The sequence below is a fragment of the Perognathus longimembris genome, chromosome 6 (genome assembly GCF_023159225.1).
Source record: "Perognathus longimembris pacificus isolate PPM17 chromosome 6, ASM2315922v1, whole genome shotgun sequence".
Classification (NCBI taxonomy): Eukaryota; Metazoa; Chordata; class Mammalia; order Rodentia; family Heteromyidae; genus Perognathus; species Perognathus longimembris.
In genome coordinates this window covers 57,238,109-57,263,398 of record NC_063166.1, presented here as the reverse complement: position 1 = coordinate 57,263,398, position 25,290 = coordinate 57,238,109, and the positions used below count along the sequence as shown (strand labels likewise).

The 25,290-nt window shown below is 41.9% G+C and overlaps 1 protein-coding gene across 1 annotated transcript in view; it reads left to right on the top strand.

The window, feature by feature from the left end:
* Positions 1-24,015, top strand: part of Ism1 (isthmin 1) — a 68,243-nt gene extending 44,228 nt beyond the window's left edge. The window contains exons 3-6 of the mRNA XM_048348781.1: positions 6,533-6,797; positions 13,607-13,750; positions 17,154-17,243; positions 22,338-24,015. Coding sequence (XP_048204738.1) covers positions 6,533-6,797; positions 13,607-13,750; positions 17,154-17,243; positions 22,338-22,855 — 1,017 coding nt within the window. The 3' untranslated portion in view covers positions 22,856-24,015. The remainder of the gene's footprint in view (positions 1-6,532; positions 6,798-13,606; positions 13,751-17,153; positions 17,244-22,337) is intronic.
* The last annotated feature ends 1,275 nt before the right edge of the window (positions 24,016-25,290 follow it).

The window sequence follows — 25,290 nt, the reverse complement described above, 5'->3', positions numbered from 1 at the left end:
GTTCTGTTTCTTCATTGGGCCATGCCTGCCTCTGGGAACCTTCTTCCACAGGCAGTTTGGACAAGTGCACCAATCAATGTTCCGGTTGATGGAATGACCTGCTGGTCCTAAAGCGAGTCTGCATTCCTGGCCCTCTGTTTGCAGAAGACTACAAAAACTTCATCAGGGCTGGGAATATGGCCTAGTGGCAAGAGTGCTTGCCTCCTACACATGAGGCTCTCGGTTCGATTCCCCAGCACCACATATATGGAAAACGGCCAGAAGGGGCGCTGTGGCTTAGGTGGCAGAGTGCTAGCCTTGAGCGGGAAGAAACCAGGGACAGTGTTCAGGCCCTGAGTCCAAGCCCCAGGACTGGCCAAAAAAAAAAAAAAAAACTTCATCACTCAGAAAGATGTTCAAACAAAGAACAAAGCTGTGTCTGCCCCTGAGTCCCCCAGCCTCTGTCTGTGTACATTTGAGCACTCACTTCTGCACGCACAGCATCACCTGCTACAGGCTACGCACCACCACACCTAAGTCAGTCAGTTCCCTGGTAATCCTTTAAGACATGAGATGCTTTCTGAAACAGAGAGATAGTTTCTATGTTGTCAGCCATCACTACTTCCTGAAAGTTCTATTCTTTTGTTGAAATGCACTGGTTTGACATAGGGGCCAGTTCAACCAAGCAGACAGCCCCCACTGGTCACTGCAACCCCCTCTCAAAGCATTTGGCTCTATGGGTAGTGGAGTAAAGATAGGTGGGAGGATACATCAGTGGCTGGGAGGGGAGGCTTCTGCTGCCTCTGCCTCTGCCTTATTTGCAACCCCACTCCCTCCCTGTCTCACCAGCAACCTGCCGATGCTGCATGTCATCTAGTTATCCCTAGCTGGAACCAAGGAGTTGAAGAGGAATTTTATGCCCCCCACCCCCCCATCTCGGAACCCCACCCCACCACAATTCCAAGCTCTGAAGGGTTTTTCATGCCCTAGGGCTGGATCTTTCTGTCTCTCCCATAAAAAACAAAACAGCCTCTCCAAAGAGACATTGCTGAACCTCTTCACAGTGCCATGTCTCTTAGGCCTCTTGATTCTTAGGGTAGGAAATCCTTACCAATGCCCATTATGTGCTTCTAGTGAGCATTTTTCAACCCCATGAGTCAGCCAGTCTCTATTTCAAGCAAATCAAAACTCTCTGTTTTAAAACTAGCTTCAGGCTGTGGAAGTGGTAGAGGGGGGAGCAATAATTCATAAAAGAGAAGAAAAAAAAAAGTCTCAAACTTCTGAACTGAATCTCCATGTTAAATTGAAAACAATGCAAAAAGTTGCAGTTTGCAAATCATTCAGGAAAGAAAGTAAATCCCCCAGGACAAGTTCAACTTGAATTTTAGTATCCTTGGCTGTGGTTTGAGGTCTTCAGCTGATGGTCAGATAGCAAAAGACAAAAATCTCTCAAGTAAACTCATTATTAGGCTAACTGCATCAATTCATTACTACAGTAGCTATTCACAACCAAATATTTCTCTTTTCTGGATCAAACTAAGGTTATTTCAACCAGTATGTTTGTTTCTTTTCTCCCATCAAGAGAAGGGCTTAAAACTGCCCTCTGTTCCCATGCACAAACTTACCAACATAGCCTCTTGGGTGCCACAAGATAAAATTCAAGCACAGAAATGGTGGGACAAAGGGCGAACTAACTCAGCAGTGATACAGTGACTAGACACTATATTGAAAATGAACTGTACAACTTGTGCGAGAGGAACTTGCAGAAGACAAGGGAAGCGGTTACACTGTTCAAAAAAGAAATGCACTCATTACCTGACTTTCATAACTACAACCCCTCTGTACATCACCTTTACAATGTATTTTTTTAAAAAAAGATACAGAGGTGTGCACTGGGGCTAGAAATAGCAGTATATGGTTCTTTTTCTGATTTCCCATCTTCCTTCATCTTGAAAATACTTTGGAAATGGCCAGTCTGGCTAGGTAAAAGCCAAGACATGTTTGTGCCCCAAATCCAGACAACCTCCACCCCACCCCACCCCCGAATAGGGACAAGTCTATACAGCTCAGATTTCCCCAAGCACTACTAACACCACATGTAAGCCAGCCAAACTTGGAGTCTTTGGCCTCATGTGGGTTCTTGGAATTCTCTGTACCTCAGTTCCCTTGTTTATAGTAACACCTACCATTACTTATGTCATATAAATCCATGCTCCCGTATCACTATCGATGGGGATTGAATGAGGCCATTCATATTAAGCACCTAGTACAGGGCTATATATGTAGTGAGCATTTCAGATAATCATTGGATGAAGATAACCGAGAAACATTTAAGTAATTGCTGCGGGCTTACAAATGTAATTCTAGCTACTTGGGAGACTAAGATTGGGAAAATTGGAGTTTCATACCAGTCCAGGCAGAAAAGGCCATGAGACTCCATCTTAACAGAAATAAGATGGATACAGTGGTAGTTCTCCTAGCTATGACAGACAGCCTAAAATAGGTGGATTGTAGTCCAGGCATGAATTTGGGCATTAAGAGAAAAACAGTACACAAAAGGGCTGCAAAAGGTGGCTTCATGGTAAAGTACCTCTTTAACATACAGTCCTAAGTCTAGACCTCAGCGTTACCACTTCCCCCCCACCCCAAACACAGTATTGTGTTTGTTTGTTTTTATGTCAGTACTAGGGCTCTGGGTTCGAACAACAGTCCTCAGATCTCATCCCCCTGAGTAGCTAGGTTACAGGTATGAGACACCAGCATCTATTTAAGACTTAGTTGTTGACAAGCTCTCCACTTTCTTTGCTGCTTAACTTGAGAACTTGAACTCTCTAGGCCAGTTTCAATGACTGAAAATTAGATCTAAATTGTAGAGAACAAGCAGTGATGTTTGGGCAAGCATCTTGAAGCATTGACCACAATTATCTGGGGCTGCCACAGTTGTTTTTAGAGCATCTTGTCGGAGACAAGGAAATATTTTCCCCATCCATTTTGTGTTCTTTCTGTTGTCATTGTTTTGGAAGGAGGGGTAGCAAAAACCTTTGCTGCAGGCATGTCCCTAGATATTCTCCACTCCTGAGGAAATCTTTTTTTTTTTTTTCATCTTTAAGAAATGCTGACTTCTTTTGTCTTGTCCCCACAGCGCACAAGGCTTAGAAAACCAGTGAGAGAAGAAGACTCTTTGAGGTTCTGAATGGCCTTCTTCGCTTCCATGTTTTCCATAGAATTTGGTTCATTGGTTCATGACACTCAGAATGTTCTTAGTTTTGCTATGGGAAACTGTTTTACAGAGCAACTGTGAGAAGTTTTCTTTTAACGTAAGCTTTACATATTAAGAAAAGAAAGCCGACTAAGGCATCTAGGATTTTTTTCCTCGCTTCTTAATGTTGGACAGAATTCTCCAAGTTGGCACCGATTTTGGATTCACTATTTCAGGAGCTTGAGGGGATTCTGACAGAACTTTGATCTGGAGCTTTTGCAAGAGTTCCTTTTCTTTTATTCAGTACATCAAGATAATTCAATTACATGTATTAAAGATGAGAAAGGTGGAGAGATCTAGAGCTAGAATCCACTTGGAAATTTCCCATGTTCAGTCCACATATCCAGTGCTGACACACAGATTATTGTTCCAAACATCTTTGGGAAAAAGAAGGGGGGGACCCATGTAAATAGAATGAGAACAACAGGAAATATAAAACTAATCCCTACCATTTGAGAAGTCATTTATCGTGCTCATTAAGTCTTTTTAATTGGATGCCTATGAAATTTCAGTTTCAAGATTAGATTGCTTCTTTCGATAACATTATGAACTTTCCACATTGTTAACTGTAGGGAAGGGTGGGGCCTAAGATTTGTTTATTTTTTGTTTTGTGATTCATTTGGAGCAGTGGCTAGAAATTAAACAGGGGAAAAAGAAACCTCTCAGCAGTTGAGATTTAGTCATTGATACTGTTTTTTTGGAGTAAACTTGTATTTTGCTACTCATTGCCTGGCCAGCTAGGAAATCTATTTTGTTTGGATCTGAGCAGCAGTTTAGGGAGGGGAAAAAATCGTATTGACGGTAATAGCTTGAAACATGAAATTGTTTTTATTCCCAGCTTGGGAAATTGCAGGGCACGTTTTTTGTTTAAGCAATCCTTTTGACTCCAGTCTGAATACAAATGGAATACCAAAGCTGTTGGGCACATTCCCCCTTATCTCCTATTCGGAGACTGATTTCATTACCATAATTGCAGGCTTGCCTAGCTCTTGGCAGCCTCTCCTTTCCAAGACCCTTAATAGCCTTGCAGAAGACTGTAGCTGCTCAGTGGGTCTTTGCAGCCAGAAAGGGACAGAGAGCTATGGAGAAAGGTTATGTCTCCAAAGGCTCAGTATTGCCTCTCCTGGCACTGGATGTTTTCATACCACCATACCCTTACACTCTGTCTCCTCTTGTCCTTCCAATGCTCCATGTGGGTCCCAGTCATAATTACTCTCCAACAACCATCCATTGCAGTAAACAGCAATAATACAAGATTTGTTGTTTTGGAGGAGTGGTTGAATGCTTCATAATTATTTACAGGGCTGGGAATGTGGCTTAGTGGTAGAGTGCTTGCCTAGTATGCATGAAGTCCTAGGTTCGATTCTTCAACAACACATAAACAGAAAAGGCCAGAAGTGGCGTTGTGGCTCAAGAGGTAGATTGCTAGCCTTGAGCAAAAAGAAGCCAGGGATAGTGCTTAGGCCCTGAGTCCCAAGCCCCCAGACTGGCCAAAAAATAATTATTATTATTATTATTTACCAATATGCAAAGTGATACCAACAAGAGTAGGGTAATGGTGGTGATGTGGGGTAAAATGAATAATGCCTTTCTGGGAATCCCACAATGAAGGAGAAAGATGTATCTGACCTGCCACAGTGTGAGTATACTCTAGGATTGAAGTCCACTCTCTTGACCCTGGCTTGGAACTGGAGAAACCACAACCCAGGATTACCATTCACTGGGTAGCTTCCTTTAAGTGTGAAACTGAGCAAGACTCAAACCTGTCTACTCCACAAAAAGGAAGGAGATGTTTGTCTCCACGATGGGCACTCCCCAGTGTAACTTGGCAGAGCATCCAGCCTCGCTTCGGATGTCAGGTCAGGGCAAAACTGAGAATGAATCTTCCCAGTACATCTTGCCTTGATTACTTGGAGCGCATGTTTCTGATTCATTTGCACATAATTCATCCAGGGGTGTTGCAAGAGCGATGTGATAGCCAAAGGAACCCAATGAGGTTTTTTACTACATATTTTAAAACAAGTTTCTCTATGTTGATTATCTCTGAAAGCCAAGAGGCTGCATTCTTGCAGCCTTATGACAGACTTCAAAAGTAGGCTTTGTCATTCCAAGGAACAAGTTCTTACCTTAGCTCTGGGACATCTACTTTGACCATGAGGCTTGGTCAGTGAAAAGCATAGCTAAGAAAGCCTGCTTGAGGGTTTCCCATCTTTACATACCCTGTGGCATCCAACCTACCTCAAGAATCTGCTCTGTTCCCTCTCTGTTCCTTCAATCTCAAGAAGGGACCATAGGTCTGTCAGCTACTTTTTGAGAGGTCATGTAGCAAAGTCAGTAAGATCATGGTCTCTGAAGCCAGACTCCCCACATCTGCAACTTACTAGCTCTGTGATCTTAGATAAATCATTAATGTTGGTATATGTCCTTGTTATATATAAAAAAAAGTATCCATTGCTATATAGCCATCACCCAAAACTTCATAGCCTGAAGCAATGACTATTGAATTATTCATGCTCTTGTGGGTCAGAAATCTGGGTTCCAGATAGTATCACTTGTAGTAAGTTGACTGGAGGTAAAGATCCACGATGGCCCCAATAGCATGACTGGGGCCTGACTGAGATGCCTCACCTCTCCTCCACTTAGATTGTCTCTTTACATGGTCTCTATAAATGCAGTAATCTAGGCTGGGCTTCTTTACATAGTGGTGGGAATATTCCAAGAGAAGGAAAATGGAAGCTTGTAGCTCCTTTAAGACCTATCCTTCTACCCATTAAACTGAACCAAGTGAGTCCCAAGGGCATCTCAGATGAAAAGTGAGAGGAAATGGGCTCTAGCTGTTGATCAGAAGTGTGACACACATACAGGGCTTAGGGAATTGCTAGGAGGATTAGATAAACTCATATAAGCAGAGCATTTAAGACAGTACCTGATACTGTTCAATGTGCTCAGTAAGAATACTGTTTTCATTATGAGTATTCTTATACCATTTTAGGAGCACATATAGTACATGTATACTTACCTCTTGAATGAAAAACTTCTCAGCAATTTAGCCATCAGAAATGTAGTCACTAATGCCTTGTTTTCTCCCAGCTCGAGGTCATATGTCTCATCTAGTCATAGAATTCATGCCAGATATCCTTGAATGTTTCCATTCTCTATCACCATGCAGTGTTAGCTTTTCTTCATGAGGGCTGCAACTACCCTTTCCTTCAGCTCTCTCAGACTTACTTTGAAGGGTCATGGCTTGGAGGCTGTTGGCTCCATATTGACCCTGGCCTGTTCTGAATTCTTCAGGTGACCATAGAGGTGGTCGACGGTCCAGACTCTGAAGTAGAAAAAGATCAACATCCGGAGAATAAGCCAAGCTGGTCAGTCCCATCCCCTGACTGGAGGGCATGGTGGCAGAGGTCCTTGTCCTTGGCAAGGGCAAACAGTGGGGACCAGGACTACAAGTACGACAGTACCTCAGATGACAGCAACTTCCTCAACTCCCCCAGGGGGTGGGATCGTCCAGCCCCTGGCCACCGGACATTTGAAACCAAAGAACAACCAGAATATGGTGAGTTTACCACCCAATATTATAAAATTGGTGGGGAGAGTAAATGAAGATGGTGAGGCCTGACATGGAGCCAAACAAAACCTACTTTACAATATGTGGTTTTTGGTCTTCTGTGTGGCATGCCTCATAAAGGCACTGGGCCACAGAAGCCCAAGGAGGCACCAGCAGCCACATTTTTTTCTAGAAAGACTATAATTTTAAAATCATACCAATTATCAGGGGCGATATTATTTTTTAGAGTCTTTTGGGTTCTTTCTGTCTCTTCTACCCCCAATTTTTGTTGTATTTCTCAAAATGGAGGAATTATTAAGTTATCTCTCTTGTATTTTGCCACAAAACATACATATTGAAAGAAATGTATGCAGCTGCTTCCTTTGGTCAGACAACTGCGTATGTTTGATGTTGGCAGTGGAGTGGCCCATGGGAAGCTACATGAACTCATATGTCTCAGGTTGTCAAAGAAAGAACACCCCCCTCTCTAGGTAGAAGAATGGAGAGGAAGGGTGGTAGAATGCAGTCATACTATTCAATCTACACATCTGAAAATGGAACTAGGAAGCTTGATAACATGGGTAGGGGAGGGATAGAGGAATGGTGGAAGGGGTGACACTGATCAGAGGGCATTGCACTCATGAATGCACATACTACATTGAAATCCATTTGCATAGCTATCTATAGATACTAAGCAGGAAAATAAATGTGACGATCCTCAGTTGTAATTGTTAGTTTCCCCTGTTTTAAAGCTAAGGAAGGTGAAGTAACAAAAACCATCCAACTCAGTGACTTGAGTTGAGATGAGAGAAAAATGTTGGGGAAGTCAGTCCCACTCAGTCACTAACAAATCCAGCCTCCTCCTTCCATCTTGGAGCTCCACCAACTACTAGGTCCTGAGAGTTATTCCATGGATGCTCTTTATCTAGCCCGTACCCAAGAATAAGAGAGACCCATAGAGGGCACACTCTTAGCACACTTGGCCTGGTCCTAACACACATCACATTTACTCAAGTTCTGGTGGTAAGGTTGACAATACATGCAGTGAGGTTGGGAAGTATATTTTGGGTATCCAAGAGAAAGAGGAAACTTGTTTTAGCAAGTATCTGGACAGCCTCAGTAGAAATCCAGACAGTGTGTCCTAAGAATCTTTACCTCTTAGAAACACACTGATCATCCTGATGAAGTTGTGGCTCTCTCATCAGCAGATCTAGGAGTGAAAATTTCATGATAAGGAAGACTCAAACCACTTACATGCTCACTTTTACCAGTTTTACACACTAAAAGTAAGGATAATTATGTATTATGGATTCATTTCTACACATTAATAGAAGATTCTAGGCAACTTCCAAAAGAGCAAGCCATTTGTTTTTCAAGCCACATCATTCAGTTGCTCAACTAACAAGAGCTTCTCTTTTGGTTGTCATTATGTATGCTAGCTGATAAGAATCCAAATACAAGAGACATACAATCCTTTCCTAAAGAGGATCTCATGGACCTAAGGACCAAGGGAGAAAGTTAATTGAGGGCAAAACAATACCATGATAGACACACATACATTGTGTGTGTGTGTGTGTGTGTGTGTGTGTGTGTGTGTGTACCAAATATTAGAGAAGGAGAGATATTTCCCTACTCCTTCTATCAAAGTTTGTGAAAAGTTTTGTTTTCCCAGAGGAAGTTGAATTCTTTTGTTTTTGAAAGGAATTATTTTGGATAATAGCCAACATTTTCTTTTCTTTTCTTTCTGGGCAGAGGGGTGGCACTGGGGTTTGAATTCAAGACCTCATATTTGGTAGGCAGGCACTACCACTTGAGCCATGCCTCCAGCCCTACTTTAGCTTTTTTGTCGGTTATGGGACTTGAACTCAGGGTGTGAGTGCTATCCCTGAGATTTGTTTTATGCTAGGACTCTACCACTTTGAGCCACACTGCCATTTCTGATTTTCTGGTAATTATTTGGACATTAGGAGTATCACAAGCTTTCCTGCCCAAGCTTGTCTTTAAACTGTGACCTTTAGATCTCAGCCTCTTGAATAGCTAGGATTATAGGAGTGAGCCACGGGCTCCCTGGTTAGTTACTTTTGAAATTTTGTTTTGCCTTCTTCCCTGACACACATCTGGGCTGTGGTCCTCATATTTTAAGCTTCCCACCATGGTTGGGATGGCAAGTGTGTGTCACTACCTTGACACTGTAAAATGATGAGTTTACCATTTCAAGTGGCATGTTGAGATCCATCTCTCAGCCCAGTACATTGTGGACATTTTCTTCCCTTTTCAAACTCTTTTGATGTCCCACAGAGGGGTTGCCAAAACATTATAGAAATGTTCCCAGGAACCGCTCCTTCTTGTCACTGTTATCTTCATGATTATTGTCACTGACATGCATTTTCTGCTCTGAGCCATACTCCTGTCAGTGAGTGAATAAGAACAAGTGTTTTGGTGTTGTTGTTGTTATTATTGTTTTGCCAGTCCTGAGGCTTGAACTCAGGGCCTAGGCACTGTTCCTGAGCTTCTTTTGCTCAAGACTAGCACTCTACCACTTGAGCCACCGTGCCACTGTCAGCTTTTTCTGTTATATCGTACTGTGGAATCGAACCCAGGGCTTTATGTATGTTGGGCAAGCACTCCACCATTAAGCTGCCTTCCCAGCCCACAAGTGTGTTTTATTATAACAGAAAAGACTCTTGTCCTTCCACACAATATATATGAAAATCTCTAAGACCTTCACCGGGAGACCAGTGAAGTATAGAGGCTTCAGGGTGGTGAAATGACACCTAGATTTTCCTACAAAGTTGTTTGCTTTCTTTACTAACTTCAAAAAACATGATTACCAAGGGTGTAAGAATCAAGGGAGTCTTCTTGTGTGTACAAGTACTGGGGCTTGAACTCGGGGCCTGGACATTGTCCCTTAGCTTTTGTGTGGTCAAGCTTGTGCTCTACTACTTGAGCCACACCTCTACTTCTGGCTAATTTTCACCTTTTCTGGTTAATTGAAGTTGAGTCCACAGACTTTCCTGCCCAAACTAGCTTCAAATGAGGATCTTTAGATCTCAGCTTCCTGAGCAGCTAGGATTACAAACGTGAGCCACTGGCACTCATGCCTAAGTGTAAGTGATCCTTTATTAAAAAAAAAAAAAAAAAGTTTAAGGAGTTCTAGAATCAAAGACATGGAGAAAAGGTATCCTTGGTAATAATAAATCCTTTATGGTCTCAGAAAGAGGCAGATATCTAGAGAACATATGAGAAGAGGATTTTCTGTTATATTTTAAAGAGTTTGTCTTTGATGGTTAAGAAATGTGAGAAGGCCTATTGCAGTGATACATGCATATAACCCCAACCAAACAGAAAGTATGAGTATTATGTTCTGAAGGTAGCCTAAGCAAAAAATGTGAGACTGTATCAGAAAGCAAATGAAAAATAAGCAAAAAGACTGGGGGAATGGCTCAAAGGGTGTAGTGCTTCCTAAGCACAAAGCAGCCCTGGGGTTGGTGGCCAGATGGGCTCTCTCACATTAGCCTGTGGATAGTCTGGATTGTTCATCTGGGCTGAGCTGGCTTGGCTAGGTCTGGATGGTCTCCAGTGACCTCACTTGCAATCCTCAACTAGAGAGTTAGGGATGCCGAGGTGGCTGGAGCTTCTCTTTCCCAGGTCCTTATTCCTTCAAGATACTCTTTACTAGGTGATGCAAAGGTTCCTTACAGCTGGGGCGGGGGCAAGTCCTGAAGTATGAGCATTTCCCACACCTCCACATCATTGTATTCCCATCAGCCAAAGGAAGTCATGCGGCCCAGGATGAGCAAAACAAGAGTAACCAGGGGAGTGAATATGAAGATAGAAACCATGGGACATCATTATTTTATATAATCATCATTATTTTATATGATCATTATTTTATATAACCCTGTAAACATTTAATCATTCAAATGTACAAAATCAAAGCAAGAAATAAACCTCATGCAGAGATTCTCATGTGTCTTATAATGAGTTTAATGATGAAATCTCAAAGTTTAAGGATGTGTCCCCAAATTAATTCTCTTTGTTACTATAATGGGAAGGAAATGCTGCAAGAGATTTCAGGATGGTTGAGGCCCCATTGCGTTGATAAAGCCAAGCAAGACACTACTTGGTATCAATGTCTTATACTGAGTGATATGAATTCTACTTCTATGAATTAGTAAGTTTTAAAATTACCCACTTGCCCCATTTTAGGAGCATAAAGTCATAGTCTTCATTCACAGATATTGTTCCTTTACATAAAAACCAGCCCCATTGATGGGTGCAGAATGGCACCAAGGGTATGTACGTGTGCTATAATGCACAGTATGTGGGTACTCTCACCATCAAACTTGGAACTCTGTGATTGTTTCGAACACATCTATGGTATTTGGGGAAGAAGCAGGAGGAGAAGACTACCATGAGATAATAGATGACAAAATTCTCAGAGGGATTAACAGCCGACCCACTTGAGTGGTTAATTTTCCCTTTGGAAGCAATTTGTGTCTCTGGTCCTAGAAGATGGAGGTTAGTAAGAGGAGGAGGAAGCCCACTTCCTTTACATGAAGCAGTAGTTTTAAACAGCTGAAGTTAAAAACTTAATTTTAAGAAAAAAATAGGATCCTGAGGGACTAGTGAGGTGGGAGCAAATTCTTCATTCAGACTTAGCCAAGAAAAAACAAGCAGGAAGTCTCTCCCACACTTTGATTCTGCATAGTGAGCAGAGAAGGCTCAGCAACCCAGGGCTTGCCCAGAGAGAATTCAAGTAAATGGCATGTAAACAATACCTCGGAGGCTGGCACAGAGCCCACGGTTCAGGTGGAAACATGTGGATGACATTCTTTCTGGGCCTACGTAAGAACAACCACCTCAACCTATTATGAATGGAGAGTACCCCTTCCATATAAGGCCCATGCCTATGGACCTAATACTTGGCACTCACAGAGGCCCCAGGTCTATTGGAAGATGGACATAAATCTAGAGAAATTACTACAATGTGGAGGTGCTCAAGAAAGAGTCTTGCTTTGGAGGCTAAGGGCTTGGTACCAGAGCCCAAGCTTCCCCCTGTTAACCTAAAGGCCTTCTACAAGCCCCCAGACCTTCTAGGGCTTCTTACTTCTGATAAGAGGAGGGCTTCTTAATACTGTTCCAATCTCTCCCATTCATCTTCTACTGCCACCATCCCATTGTTGTCTACCACCTCATTCAGCAGTATCTAACATAGTCTGTAAATTACTCATTTTGTGTGTGCATTTTTTTTTTACTCCACTGGCTTACTAAACATTAATTCCATCAGGGCAGAAATCTTTGAGAATTTCTTTTCATGATAAATCCCACATACTTAGAATTGTGTTTAAGAGAGACAAAAGGTGGGCAAATGCATTCATAATGTTCAGTGTATACATGTGAAAGTGAAACTAGGTAAATCAAGGGGATGGGTGGGGTTGGGAGAGTTGAGGGGGAATGAGGGAAGGAGTGACATCTATCAGATGCATTATATTCACATACTGACATGTTGAATTGCAACCCCTTTGTATGACTACTTAGGGATGATTTAAAAAAACAAACTTAAAAAGGAGACATGTTTTAATATTGTCCTCAGATCATTGCCAATATTTGATGCCACATCAAAGCTTGGTAGTTTCTTGAAGTTGTAGCATAGAATCTGAAATCAAATTAACAAACTATGCATGTTCTGTTATATTAAAATCCATTGGTCCATTATATACTTCAAAAAAAAACAAACTTACAAGCTATATAAATTTTTCAAATGTGCTTAACATATAATGAGAGCTCGATGAATATTCATTGGATGAATATTGGATAATGACCTCAAAAGACAATTCTAGTTTTACCATTAATATATCAGTTATCTATGAATACAGAACAAAGCATTCTGGACTATGTGTCTTAAAACCACAGTTTATACCTGTGATGCCAGTGGCTCATGCCACTAATCCTAGCTACTCAGGAAGGCTGAGATCTGAGGATGGTATATCAAAGCCACCCCAGGCAGGCAGGAAAGTCCTTGAGACTCTTACCTCCAACTAACCTCCAAAAATCTGGAGCTGTGGGTCAAACGATAGAAACTAAAGGCTCAGAGAAAGCACTCTTGCCCTGAGTTCAAGCCCCAGCACTAGTGCACACATACACAGAGAGCATTTTATTATTTTTCAAAATTTCCTGACTCAAGGGTCCAGGCAGGGTTACTGGAAAGTCCATGTACCCTTGGTGGCATCCACTACATGCAGCTTCCACAGGAAAACTTCACTTCTTCATCTAACGTCTTAGGATCTCCTCTTCAGTTGGTATCCTGTAATTCAAAGGTTTCACTTGAGCTTCTCTCATAGTGACTAGATTTCCCTGAGCAAAAACTAGAAGCTGTCAGGCCATAAGATCAAGGGCAGCCTACTCCTTCTCCTCCTCCCTCCAAAGACAGCGGGCCTCTTTGGAGATTGCCTACTCTATTATTTCATGACCTGATTCTCTGCAGTCTGTACATTCTCAATAAGCATTTCCTGAGCACATACCAGCCATCAGATCCTAGCCAGGTACCAATCATAAGAATGCCCTATACTTCTCTGTCTTCACAGAACTCATTCCTGAAATTGCCTAGAATCTGCAAGCCTTGTAGCTCCAACTATCTATCACCTTGGCCCCTCTGACAATGAGGACAATAGAGGTGGACAGTGGAAGGCTACTTGAAAGTGACTCTCAGGCTGGAATTTTTCTGAGCTAGGATTCTTGACACAGAACTCTTTGGGCAGGGACTTGGGGGCAGAGTCTTGGACTCCCTGATGACCATCTCTCTGGCTCCCTTTCAGATTCCACGGATGGTGAGGGTGACTGGAGTCTGTGGTCTGTCTGCAGTGTCACCTGTGGGAATGGTAACCAGAAACGCACCCGGTCCTGTGGCTACGCATGCACTGCCACGGAATCTAGGACCTGCGACCGTCCAAACTGCCCGGGTGAGTTTCCTCAGGGCTGTAGCTCTAACTTCAGAGGAAAGCTTTTTCATTTATATTTTAAAACATAAGGAAGTTTTTTTTTCTTTTTAAATTTTTCATTTTGTAAATTATCTTTTAGTAGTTGTACTAAGAATGTTCAACTCCACATGTCAGTTTATGAGTACAATGCATCTTGATCAATGCCCCTCCTTCCATCATTCTCTCTCCACCTGCCTCAAATCATCTTTGTAAAACCATTTTTCTGATGAGACTTCTGAACTGACTGAGACAAGAAACAATAAGTTTAATGAGTTGGCAAAACGGATTTCCTTAGTCTTACTGCTCTTGAGCCCAGAAGGACTGTTGAACTTACTGAATTGGATGTGGAATTTGTTGTGACTTGAGGAGAAACACATATTTATGGTCTGACAGGAAAACATACATGAGTGGGTCAATGGCTATCTGCACAAACACAACACAACCCTGAGGATGATAACAGAGCTGCCCAAGGCACAGGGAACAACAGTGGAACAATTTAGCATTCAGTTATGACTTCATGCTGCATTGTCAATACTTCCTAAATTAAACTTATTGCCAGTCTTGTGATAGACCATATCAACAAAGAATAATTGTGACTTACTCTTGATAGTTTGTCGAGCTATGGTGTGTGGGCCAAGTCAAACCTATGACCTATCTGTATGTGGCTTATACAGTTTTAAAGAATTGCAAAGAGAAGTAGAAGAGAAGGAAGAGGAGGCAGGCAGGCAACTAAGATCATTAGTAGTCCATAAAGCCTACACTATGTATCCTCTGACCTTTTACATAAAAGCTTATCAACCTCTGATCTATAGTTTTACCATGTGCTCTCACTGCCAGGTAGAGTCTAGAATCCAGCTGACAATAATAGCTTAGGCCTTTTTAAGAAACCACATTTTTCAAAGGGTTTCATTTGAAAGAAATTTCAGAGACAGAAAATCTGATCCCCACACCCCAGACTTCCTTTTTCTACCCCAAGACATTCTTTTCTCAAACACAAGACATTTGGAACAAAAAGAAGTTGAAACACAAAGAAGTTTCTGAGGAGAGAGGAATCATTAGTCACAATGAATGTGTATGCCAGTTAAGTGTATGAGTGAAAAAGAGGGCTGAAATCAAAGAAGTGGTGGTTCCTGGCTTTGTGTCAGCCATGATGATTTCTAAAGTGTGGAGCAACTCCCAAGATGCTTTCTTTGATAGCTCCTGTGTTCATTGTGATGAACTGAGTTGGAAGCCTTGCCAGTAGGATTTAGATGGATAAGAACAAACTAACAAATAATAACATGAGAGGGAGGAAGAAAGGATAGGAAGATCATCAAAGAAGGAGATAATAATTATGAAGAAATGGATAAAGAAGATGATACAGATGATGAGATGAAACAAAAGAAAATATTACCTTGCGTGTATATCTGTGTGTGAATTCAGTGTAGCATATGTGAAACCACAGACTGATTCAAAGGAAAGAAGGGAGGGAGGGAAGAAGGGAAGGAGGGAGGGAGGAAGGGAAAGAAAGAGATTCAAAAGAAGAAGATAAAGATGAAAATGACGGAGTTCAAAAGAGAATCATGAAAAAGTAGTAATGAATAAAGATTTTCGATTACTTAAGTATGAAACAACTTCTTCCAGTTTTTTTTTCTTATTTATTGTCAAAGTGATGTACAGAGAGGTCACAGTTTCATACTATGTGCATTATTTCATTGAATCCTCACAATAACCTCATGAAATAGGGATTTATTATGTCCCCATTCGGCATCTATGGAAACTGAGACAATACATCAGCAGCAAATTATAACTATGAAATTTGACTCCAAGCTGATTTTAGATTCCCAAAATCTGTGTTCCTATTAAACTCTTCTACTTCTATCAGATACAAACATCTTGGGCCTTAGGCACATATGGATATAGACATGTATTTAGAGGTCAGGACTATCCTGTCTGAGAGCCATATACAACCCTGAAAATCGTTTGGTATGACAGGGCAGACATTTATGTTTCTATTGGCTTCTTTCTGCCCATCTACCTGTGTTGATAATTTTGTATGGCAAGTGATGATGTTATAAATATCCAAATGTCCATTTGCAAAAAACAAAAAACCCTCCCAGCTACAGGAGGTGTTGGAGGTTGCTTTGGTTCTCTTCCAGAGCTAGCATCCAAACTCACAGGCTGGATTTAGAATTCCTGTCAGGAAAGGCTTGTGGCCACCATTTTGAATGGGTTTTGGGTTGGGCACTGCTGGGAGCAGCATGAGCAACAGCTTTGTCCATGTGTGTCTTACTCTCCTTCCGTCCTTTCTGCCTTTTCACTCACAATCCCTCCAGCTTTCCAGGCTGCCTTTGGAACAGGGAATATTTCCTTTTGCAAGATCTCTGGTTTGTTGATTCTCAACATTACCAAAAAGAATCATGGAACAGACAAGGTCATCCTGGCCTGGTAGTGATTTCAGTATAGAAATATGTCCCCTGTGTCATCCCTATGAATATGTTTTGAGGAGCATCACATATCCAAGGGAGCTCTTGGACATCAAGTCATGTCCAGAAGAGAAACTAAAGCTGGCCAACCAAAGTCCCATGGTCCCCCACTCCTTCCTCTTCTAAGTTTCAACAGAACCCTTGTTTGTCAAGGAAGTCATGTGGTCACTATTTGTTTTGAGGGGGAGCTTGAGAAAGCTGGGAAAATTGAGGCAAGCTAAGCCCAATTCCTTAGAGCAAATGACAAATAACCCACTTATTCTTCTGAAGCATCTAGTGCAAGGTTGAAAGTTCTAGAGATGGTTTTGGTCTGTGGCATTGGACAATTGCATGCTCAGACAGAGCTAGATAACTACTGAAAGGAGAAATGAGAGCTGCTCCCAATGCTTTATACATAATTCACCCAACTCATTCAGCTCTGTGGGGGAGGAAATGTCACAGAGTTCCTCCCATTTTAGAGATACGAAAACCAAGACACATAACGATGAAATGGCTTGGCCAGCTCTGCACAGCTAGTCATGATTTAAATGTCAGCCAGTCATTGAAGACAAGATATTACTAGTTCCACTAACTCTGGTCTAGTTTCCCACTCTGATGCCAGTAATCAGCAACCCTGATAGGCACTCCCTCCCCCATCACACTACCTAGTCCTCATGCCCAGGTTGAGTAAACCAGATCCTGAGGAATTCATTCAGGCACATTTGGATCTGATTTCATGCTGCAAATGGTATCTGGAGTTTTAATATATTTTATGCACTACTACCTGCTTTTTACTGTTTCCTCCATTGGCAGGTTTCTGCCCACGAATAGGAATGAATACAAAAGCAGCTTTGTTTAAGTGTATTTGTTTTTGATTTGGGGAAGGGTGGCTTTTTTTCCATATAACTAAGGGGGGAAAATGTGTTCTTGTCTGTGTTTAGGAATCGAAGACACTTTCAGGACAGCAGCCACTGAAGTAAGTTTACTTGCGGGAAGTGAGGAATTCAATGCCACCAAACTGTTTGAAGTTGGTAAGGAGACTCTTTCCTTTTTCTTTTTTGCTTATCCAAATATTGATTTAGTGTTTGGGGATTTCTTGTGCCTGTGCAATGCCATCCTTGGATCCATGGAAATATTTCATTTTCCTCTTCTGGGTTCCAATTCCCTCAACATAGTTCTTGTTCATTGAGTATAATGAGAGCCGAAAAGAACAAGGCCCTCCTTCGGTCCCTCCCTCCCACAGCAAACTGAGCCATGCCCTTTGGTGAGCACCTGCTCCACAGCAGGGCAGGTAGGAACTGCTCCTTCCCTTCACATAGGATCAGCCCATCGCAGGACCTCAAGCCCTGTGGAGCCCATTCTCCCTAAGCCTCCTTGGGCATCCCTGGTAAAATCAGTTCTCCACAACCAGAAGGGAAGGGAGAAAGAGGAGATTTTCTCAATAGTATGTACTCTCCTCCTCTGCAAGAGTTTTCCATAAACTTTTGGTATACCCTGCACTAATTCCTTACCCATCTTCTAGAAAAGTGCTTAGCACCAAAACAATAGGGAGAAGAAACAAAACCAAAAGTAACTTCTCAAATGCAAGCTTACTTTTTAAAATGTATTTATTATTTATTTTAAATTTATTGTCTTTTTGCTATTCTTAAGTAGCTAAACAAAGGATTTCAATTCAATGTGTCAGTTTAGGAGTGCAATGTATCTTGATCATTAGCACCCCTTTCATCTTTCTCTCAATTTACCTTCACATATGATATTAGGACTGACTACCCTTTCCCTCCCCATTTAAAAGCTATCTTTAAAAATAAATAACCACGGCTGGGGATATAGCCTAGTGGCAAGAGTGCCTGCCTCGGATACACGAGGCCCTAGGTTCGATTCCCCAGCACCACATATACAGAAAACGGCCAGAAGCGGCGCTGTGGCTCAAGTGGCAGAGTGCTAGCCTTGAGCGGGAAGAAGCCAGGGACGGTGCTCGGGCCCTGAGTCCAAGGCCCAGGACTGGCCAAAAAATAAAAAAATAAAAATAAATAAATAAATAAATAACCACATAAGGGAACGCTTGGTAAAAAGACTGCTTGCAGGGTGGATGGAAACCAAGAAAAGGTTATACAGAAGACCAAAACTAGCAATGGTAGAGAGCACTTGCCACTGCCAATTCGAGAAGACCAGGAAAAGAGAAGGGAACAGATCCCACAGGGAGGGCCACCAACAGCAGTTCTGGCTCTCAGAAGGGTGAAATCAGAGTCAGACACAGTTAGAAAGGAGCTCACACCCCTCCTCTGGCCTATTGCCAGATCCTCCCATTGGCTCAACCCAGCTAGAAGTCAGGGGTCAGCGTGATATGGTCCCCACAGATCAACCTTCCAGAGTAAACAACAGTGTGAGATGTGGATGTACAAAAGCAGATCATAGATGAGAAAAACGTGACTTGTACAAGGTCAAGTTATTTGATGCAGAATGGCCTTAGGTTATTTTGATCTACAAAATGGTACAACATAGTAACCATCTCATAGATAAGCAGAACTCCTATGAGTGACTATTTGTAAAGCTTGAGAACTTGCCCATACCCCGAAGAAGCTGCATAAATTTGGTAAACTATAAAATCAAGTCAATGGATATCCTGTGGGTACATAATTATTAGCTGAAAGGTTCCTCAGCCTATCACAGCTGTCCTCATTCTGTGCACTGTTCTGTGTACTCCATATCATATTCCACTCATTTCCACCCAAACTTGGTTAAAAAAAAAAGCTACTACTTTATACCCCAATAAGAAAGATTACCTGAATAATCCTATCTATTTACAAGAGGTTGAGATCTGAGGATCATGATTTGAAGTCAGCCCAGGCAAGAAAGCCCGTGAGATTTACTTTCAATTAACCACCAAAAGCCAGAAGTGGATCTATGTTTCAAGTGGTAGAGCACTACCCTTGACCATGCCCAGGCCCTGAGTTCAAGACTCAGTGCTGGCACATACACACACACACACACACACACACACACACACACACTACTGTGTGGCCACCTTACAGGCCTTTGGTGACTCAGGAGCCACATGCTCCTTAACATACTCTGTGATTTGCCCTACTAGGAATGACTAGTATTTTTTAACATATCACTTTGTTTTTTCACTCCTGGAACTTGAACTCTAGGCCTGGGCCCTGTCCCTGAGCTTCTATGCTCAGACTAGCATTTGAGCCACATCTCCACTTCCAGCTTTTTTTGTGGATAATTGGAGATGAGTCTCGTGGACTTTTCTGCCCAGGCTGGCTTTGAACCATGATCCTCAGACCTCAGCCACCTGAGTAACTAGGATTACAGGCATGAGCCACTGGTACCTGTCAACACTTATTTTTAGACAGGGTCTCATTATATATTTCAGGTTGGCCTTAAGCCCATGATCCTCCTGCCTAGCTTCTTCAATGCTTAGTATACAGATGTGTGCCACCACTGTAAATGCTAGTGCATTTTTATGAACATCCATTTTTTTGTGTGTTTACCTCCTTTTCACACACCCACATACAACTTTTACATGGTTGGCTTCCTGGCATATGCTTCCTCTTATCCACTGTAATTCACTATGGCAGACACTACTGGTGGAATGCTTTCATCCACCAGCCACACAAGATCCCTGCACCCCTGCTTGTACATTAAGCTCCCACAGAGAATAAAATATTAGGGAATGCTTTAGTAGAAAAGCGAAAGTACACTTCCAGGCATGTAAGCAAGGCAGCCCAGATAAGGATCCATTGCATCAAAGCTGTCAAATTTTATGACCCAATCTGGATGGAATAAATAGGGTGGTACAGAATTAGAATGTTTCCCTGCCAGTTGTACCTGAAATGTTTGATGACTGCACCATAGCTTCTCGGATGTGTGACGCCATACCTGACTTTAGTCAGGATGAGGGTAGTATTTGATCCTCTTTACCCCTCCAAATGTATCCCTGCCAGTAGAAGGTTAGCATTTATTGAGCTGTCCAGGTGCATGCCTGAAGTTGACATAGTAAGTGTGCTCCATAAAGAAAATGTCCGACCATGGTCTTAATCATTGGCGCCCCGTGTGAGTCATCTGGGGTTGTAGAGTGGCTTCTTATAGCCCAGAGCATTTCCTAGCTCCTGATCAGTCTGTTTAGCTGCTGACACTAACACTACTTCCTAAAAGTTATTCCATCCAACATTCCAAGCCTTCAGTACACGGACCCTTGGTGATATTTAAGACCCAAACCACAGCAGTGGGAAAATAGTAGAGCAGGGAATTTTTACTCAGATGTTACTAGTTCAAGAAGAGACCCTTAAGGAGAAGCTAGGTCATAATTGAGGCTCAAAGTATATTACAATCCAAGGGCTTAAAGAATGAAGAGAGAAGCTTAATCAAAATTTGGTTAAGGAAGTGGTGCTGTGGCTCAAGTGGTAGAGCACTAGCCTTGAGCTGAAGAGCTCAGAGACTGCATCCAGGCCCAAAGTTCAAGCCCCACCACCACCACCACCAACAAAAAGTAAACACATTCTATTTGGGCTGAGAATGTGGCTTAGTGGTGGAGTGCATGAAGCCCTGGATTCAATTCCTCAGTACCACATAAACAGAAAAAGCCGAAAGTGGTGCTGTGGCTCAAGTGGAAGAATGCTATCCTTGAGCAAAAGAAGCTCAGGGACAGTGCCCAGGCCCTGAGTTCAAGCCCTAGGACTGGCAAAAAATAGTTGGTTAAGTGGTGTTTTGTTCTGATCCACCAATGGAAACATTATTCTGCTCATCATTTCTAAGCAAAGAAAAGTAAAAGAGCTTTACACCTGAGCTTTGTGGTTAATATTTTTCCAAGACACAAAAGAATGCAAAAGTGTATGTCTATCTGTCTGTCTGTCTGTCTGTGTGTGTGTGAGAGAGAGAGAGAGAGAGAGAAAGAGGGAGAGAGAGAGAGAGAGAGAGAGAGAGAGAGAGAGAGAGAGAGAGAGAGATGGGGGAAAGCATTCTTTACCATGGCTATTTTCCAGAATGAAGGTCGACATTGTCATTGAAAGAAAAATTATAGGGAGGGTTTTCTGCATTTTTCTGGGCCAGTACTCAACACCTGCTCTTGCAACTGTTTTAACCATATCTGTATTGGCATTAACTGTGTATGGACAATCTCCCTCTCTTGTTTTATTTTCCTGTTTCCAGCTAGCAATTTTTTAAAAAATCATCCCCCAAAGAATCATTTTTAATGGAATCTGAATGATTCACTTATCCTCTGAATTATTGCTAATTGTCTTACAGTGGTTAAAGAAGCTTTGGTTATCTAGAAAAATATCTGTATCCTAGGTTCTTTGTTGATATTTGGTTTTGTGCCAATACTGGGGCTTGAACTTGGAGCCTGGTCACTGTCCCAGAGCCTCTCTTTTTCTTTATTTTTTTTTTTCCTCAATGCTAATGCAACTTCTTTTTTTTTTTTTTTTTTTTTTTTTTTTTGCCAGTCCTGTGGCTTGGACTCAGGGCCTGAGCACTGTCCCTGGCTTCTTTTTGCTCAAGGCTAGCACTCTGCCACTTGAGCCACAGCGCCACTTCTGACCGTTTTTTATATATGTGGTGCTGGGGAATTGAACCCAGGGCCTCATGTATACGAGGCAGGCACTCTTGCCACTAGGCCATATTCCCAGCCCCGCTAATGCAACTTCTGGCTTTTTGGTGGTCACATCGAGATAAGAGTCTCACTGATTTTCCTGCCTGGACTGGTTTCGAACCATAATCCTCAGCTCTTAGCTTCCTAAGTAGCTGGAATTACAAGAGTGAGCCCAGTCTAGTTTCTTGTTTGTTTATCTGTTTAGTTGGTTGGTTTGTGGGCATTTTGTGTTAGACAAATAGGGCAAGTATAATGATAGTTAAATCCAGATTACAGAATTTGGGTAGTCGTTAGATAAGTATATTGTCTTTGCTTTTTTGTGTGCCTGAAAATAGTTCATAATGTAGAAGATTGGGAGGATATGTGTCAACAAAGACATTCCCAGGTTGAAGGGAGATGAGGATAACCTTCATGGCTGAGTGCATCCAGGTCCTTGTAGTGTCTGGGAAGTTGTTGACTCCAACATCATCCTGCCAGTTGGTTTTGCATATGATAACCTCATTTTATTATTATTATTTTCCTTTTTCAGACACAGATAGCTGTGAGCGATGGATGAGCTGCAAAAGTGAGTTCTTAAAGAAATATATGCACAAGGTGATCAATGACCTGCCTAGCTGTCCCTGCTCCTATCCCACAGAGGTGGCCTACAGTACCGCAGACATCTTTGACCGGATCAAACGCAAAGACTTCCGCTGGAAGGATGCCAGCGGGCCCAAGGAGAAGTTGGAGATCTACAAACCCACAGCGCGATACTGCATTCGCTCCATGCTTTCCCTAGAGAGTACCACACTGGCTGCTCAGCACTGTTGCTATGGCGACAACATGCAGCTCATCACCAGGGGCAAAGGGGCAGGGACACCCAACCTCATCAGTACAGAGTTCTCCGCAGAGCTCCACTACAAAGTGGATGTCCTGCCTTGGATTATCTGCAAGGGAGACTGGAGCAGGTATAATGAAGCCCGGCCCCCCAACAATGGACAGAAGTGTGCAGACAGCCCTTCAGATGAGGACTACATCAAACAGTTCCAAGAGGCCAGGGAGTATTAAAGAGACTGGGATGGGAGTGAACAGATGAGATGCCACCTCTGGTGTGGGGACATAAGCACCCTGCACTGATCTGCTGACTCTAGCCCAGTTCTTGTACTGGCATATTTGTATATTTGTATAGACCACATCTGTATTTTTATAAATTACATATGTGCATGAAGCAGGCCCGGGAGACTACCTTGTCCAGTGCCTACAAACTTCCAGAGAAGTCATCTTGGGGACCCTGTGGGCAAGAGGATGGGAACAAGCAAGAAGCCAGAAGAGGGTCCTGGGTGCCTTTGGTGGATGTGGCTCAGTTTACATCACCACCCAGTGGGTCCGAAAGAAGCAACAGAGGAAAGAGACTGAAGTTGTAAACATTATAAGTCGTTTTTATATATAACTTATTTAATATGAATGTGACTTAAAACTTAACCTTTTCTCTGGAGTTGTCCTTGTGAAACTAATCACTTCTGAGAGAGCTCAGAAAGAATGGCTAAGGCAAATGGAAGAGAAAAGGAACTTTGCGATGATTTCCTTAAAAACAAAAATAACACCGTGGAGATGTATTCAGATGAGAAAATTCCCACCTTGAACTTAGTTGTAGGAACCTTGCTGCAGTCTTAGATTCCAAACTTCTGCGGCCTCAGACTGGGTAGAAGGTGGGAAGTCAAATCAGAGGCCCAATTCAAAGTAGGCTTTACAATAAAGCCCCATGCTGGCCCAATGCTACAAGTCTACTAAAAATGCCTCTCCGTAGTACAGTTTCTGCTTACATGTTAATAGGTCCATAAGACTGCAAAAGTCCAAACAGAAATGCAAGGAGAAGCACTTTTCCAAAGAGACAAAAAAAAAAGCAAAACACAGGGATATGATGTGGATCTTTTATTGTCTATTTTCATTCCAACCATTTTTTCTTTAAAAAATTCTTAATGTTTTTCTGCATCGGTATATTCCCAGTAAACAAATATAAAAATGAAGAGAGGGGTATGAAGTCTTGGAAATCTTAATTTTGTATGTTTAAGAAAGAAAGAAAATTTGCATTATTTTTGTAAAGTATTTATTGAATAATTGGGCCTCATCCATCAAGCAATGGTGAGTGACCTGGTTCTGTGGGATAGGACTTAAGGACAAATAAAGAGTTGGTTCTTATGAAATCTTTTATTTGCAAAACTCCAGGAAAAGAGAATATATAATAAAGTCATACTAAAACATATTACTTGCATCCTTGATTTATGATACAGATACCATAAGTAATTCTGGTTATTAAAAAAATATGAAAACTTCGAGGCAGGGGAAAGAAAAGTTCAACCCACGTGGGAATAAAAGGCTCATTGATTGTCATGATGTGGCTGGTGTAAATTATAACATCATTGGCACCAAGAGTGTCTGCCCAGCCCCCACATAACTGAAGTTCATTAACACACATGTGGCTTTTTGCCCATGCAGAGCTTAAGAAAAACAAGTCAGAGCAAAATCTTAAGACAGCTCAGGTGAATAAGGCCACTCCCAGACAAAATTCTGAGTAGTAAGTAGAACATGTGAATTGTTGCTTTTCCAGATAAGAAAACTGACTCCAAACACATAAACCTTGGATCTAACCTTATATTTCCTAGATCAGAAGTCTTTCCACTATATCACAATCTCACGTCATATTCGTGGTATTTTTAGTCCCCTTAATTCCATGCTTATGTTCTGATAAAATCCTGTTCTTTGGGAAAGCCTTGATCAGTCACACTTTAGAATAACTTACTGATGTTAGTGACTAATAGGGTTTTGATTAGGTTTTGTGTCTGATTGTGGGATGAGAATCCTTATTCACATCTGAAGGAATGTTAAAAAACTGAACTAACAGAGAGAGAATAAATGAGTTCATATATCAGGGTAGAAGATTTGATTTCTAATACTAGAAAAGCAGTTTTTTTTTGCCAAGAGAATTGGCTAGCAATGGAATGTACTGCTTTTGAGGTGATATGTTCCTAGTCAGGATATATATTCAAACAGAGGTTGAGCATGAGACACATAAAAAGCTTAACTGAGTAATGAGGAGGCATAAAAATGTCACCAATAAGAATGTCTGATGAGTGCTTTGTTTCTATTAAGTATAAAGTACTATGGGAAAATAAGGCTAAAACAGGGAAATATCTTCAGCTTCTAATGGAGCCACAGCACAGGAAATCAAGGAGAATGATTCACTCAGAGTAAGAAAAGGAACTAGGCCCTGATGACTCGTGCCTATAATCCTAACTACTGAGGAGGCTGAGATCTGAGGATCTCAATTCAAAGCAAACTCAGGAAGAAAAAGCATGAGACTCTTACCTATAATTAACCACTCAAAGGCTTGAAGAGCTATGGCTCAAGTGGTAGAGAATTAGCATTGAGCAAAAAAGCTAAGGTACAGTTGAAGGCCCTGGGTTCAGGCCAATGCTAGAACAAAAGAAAAACAAAAGAGAAAA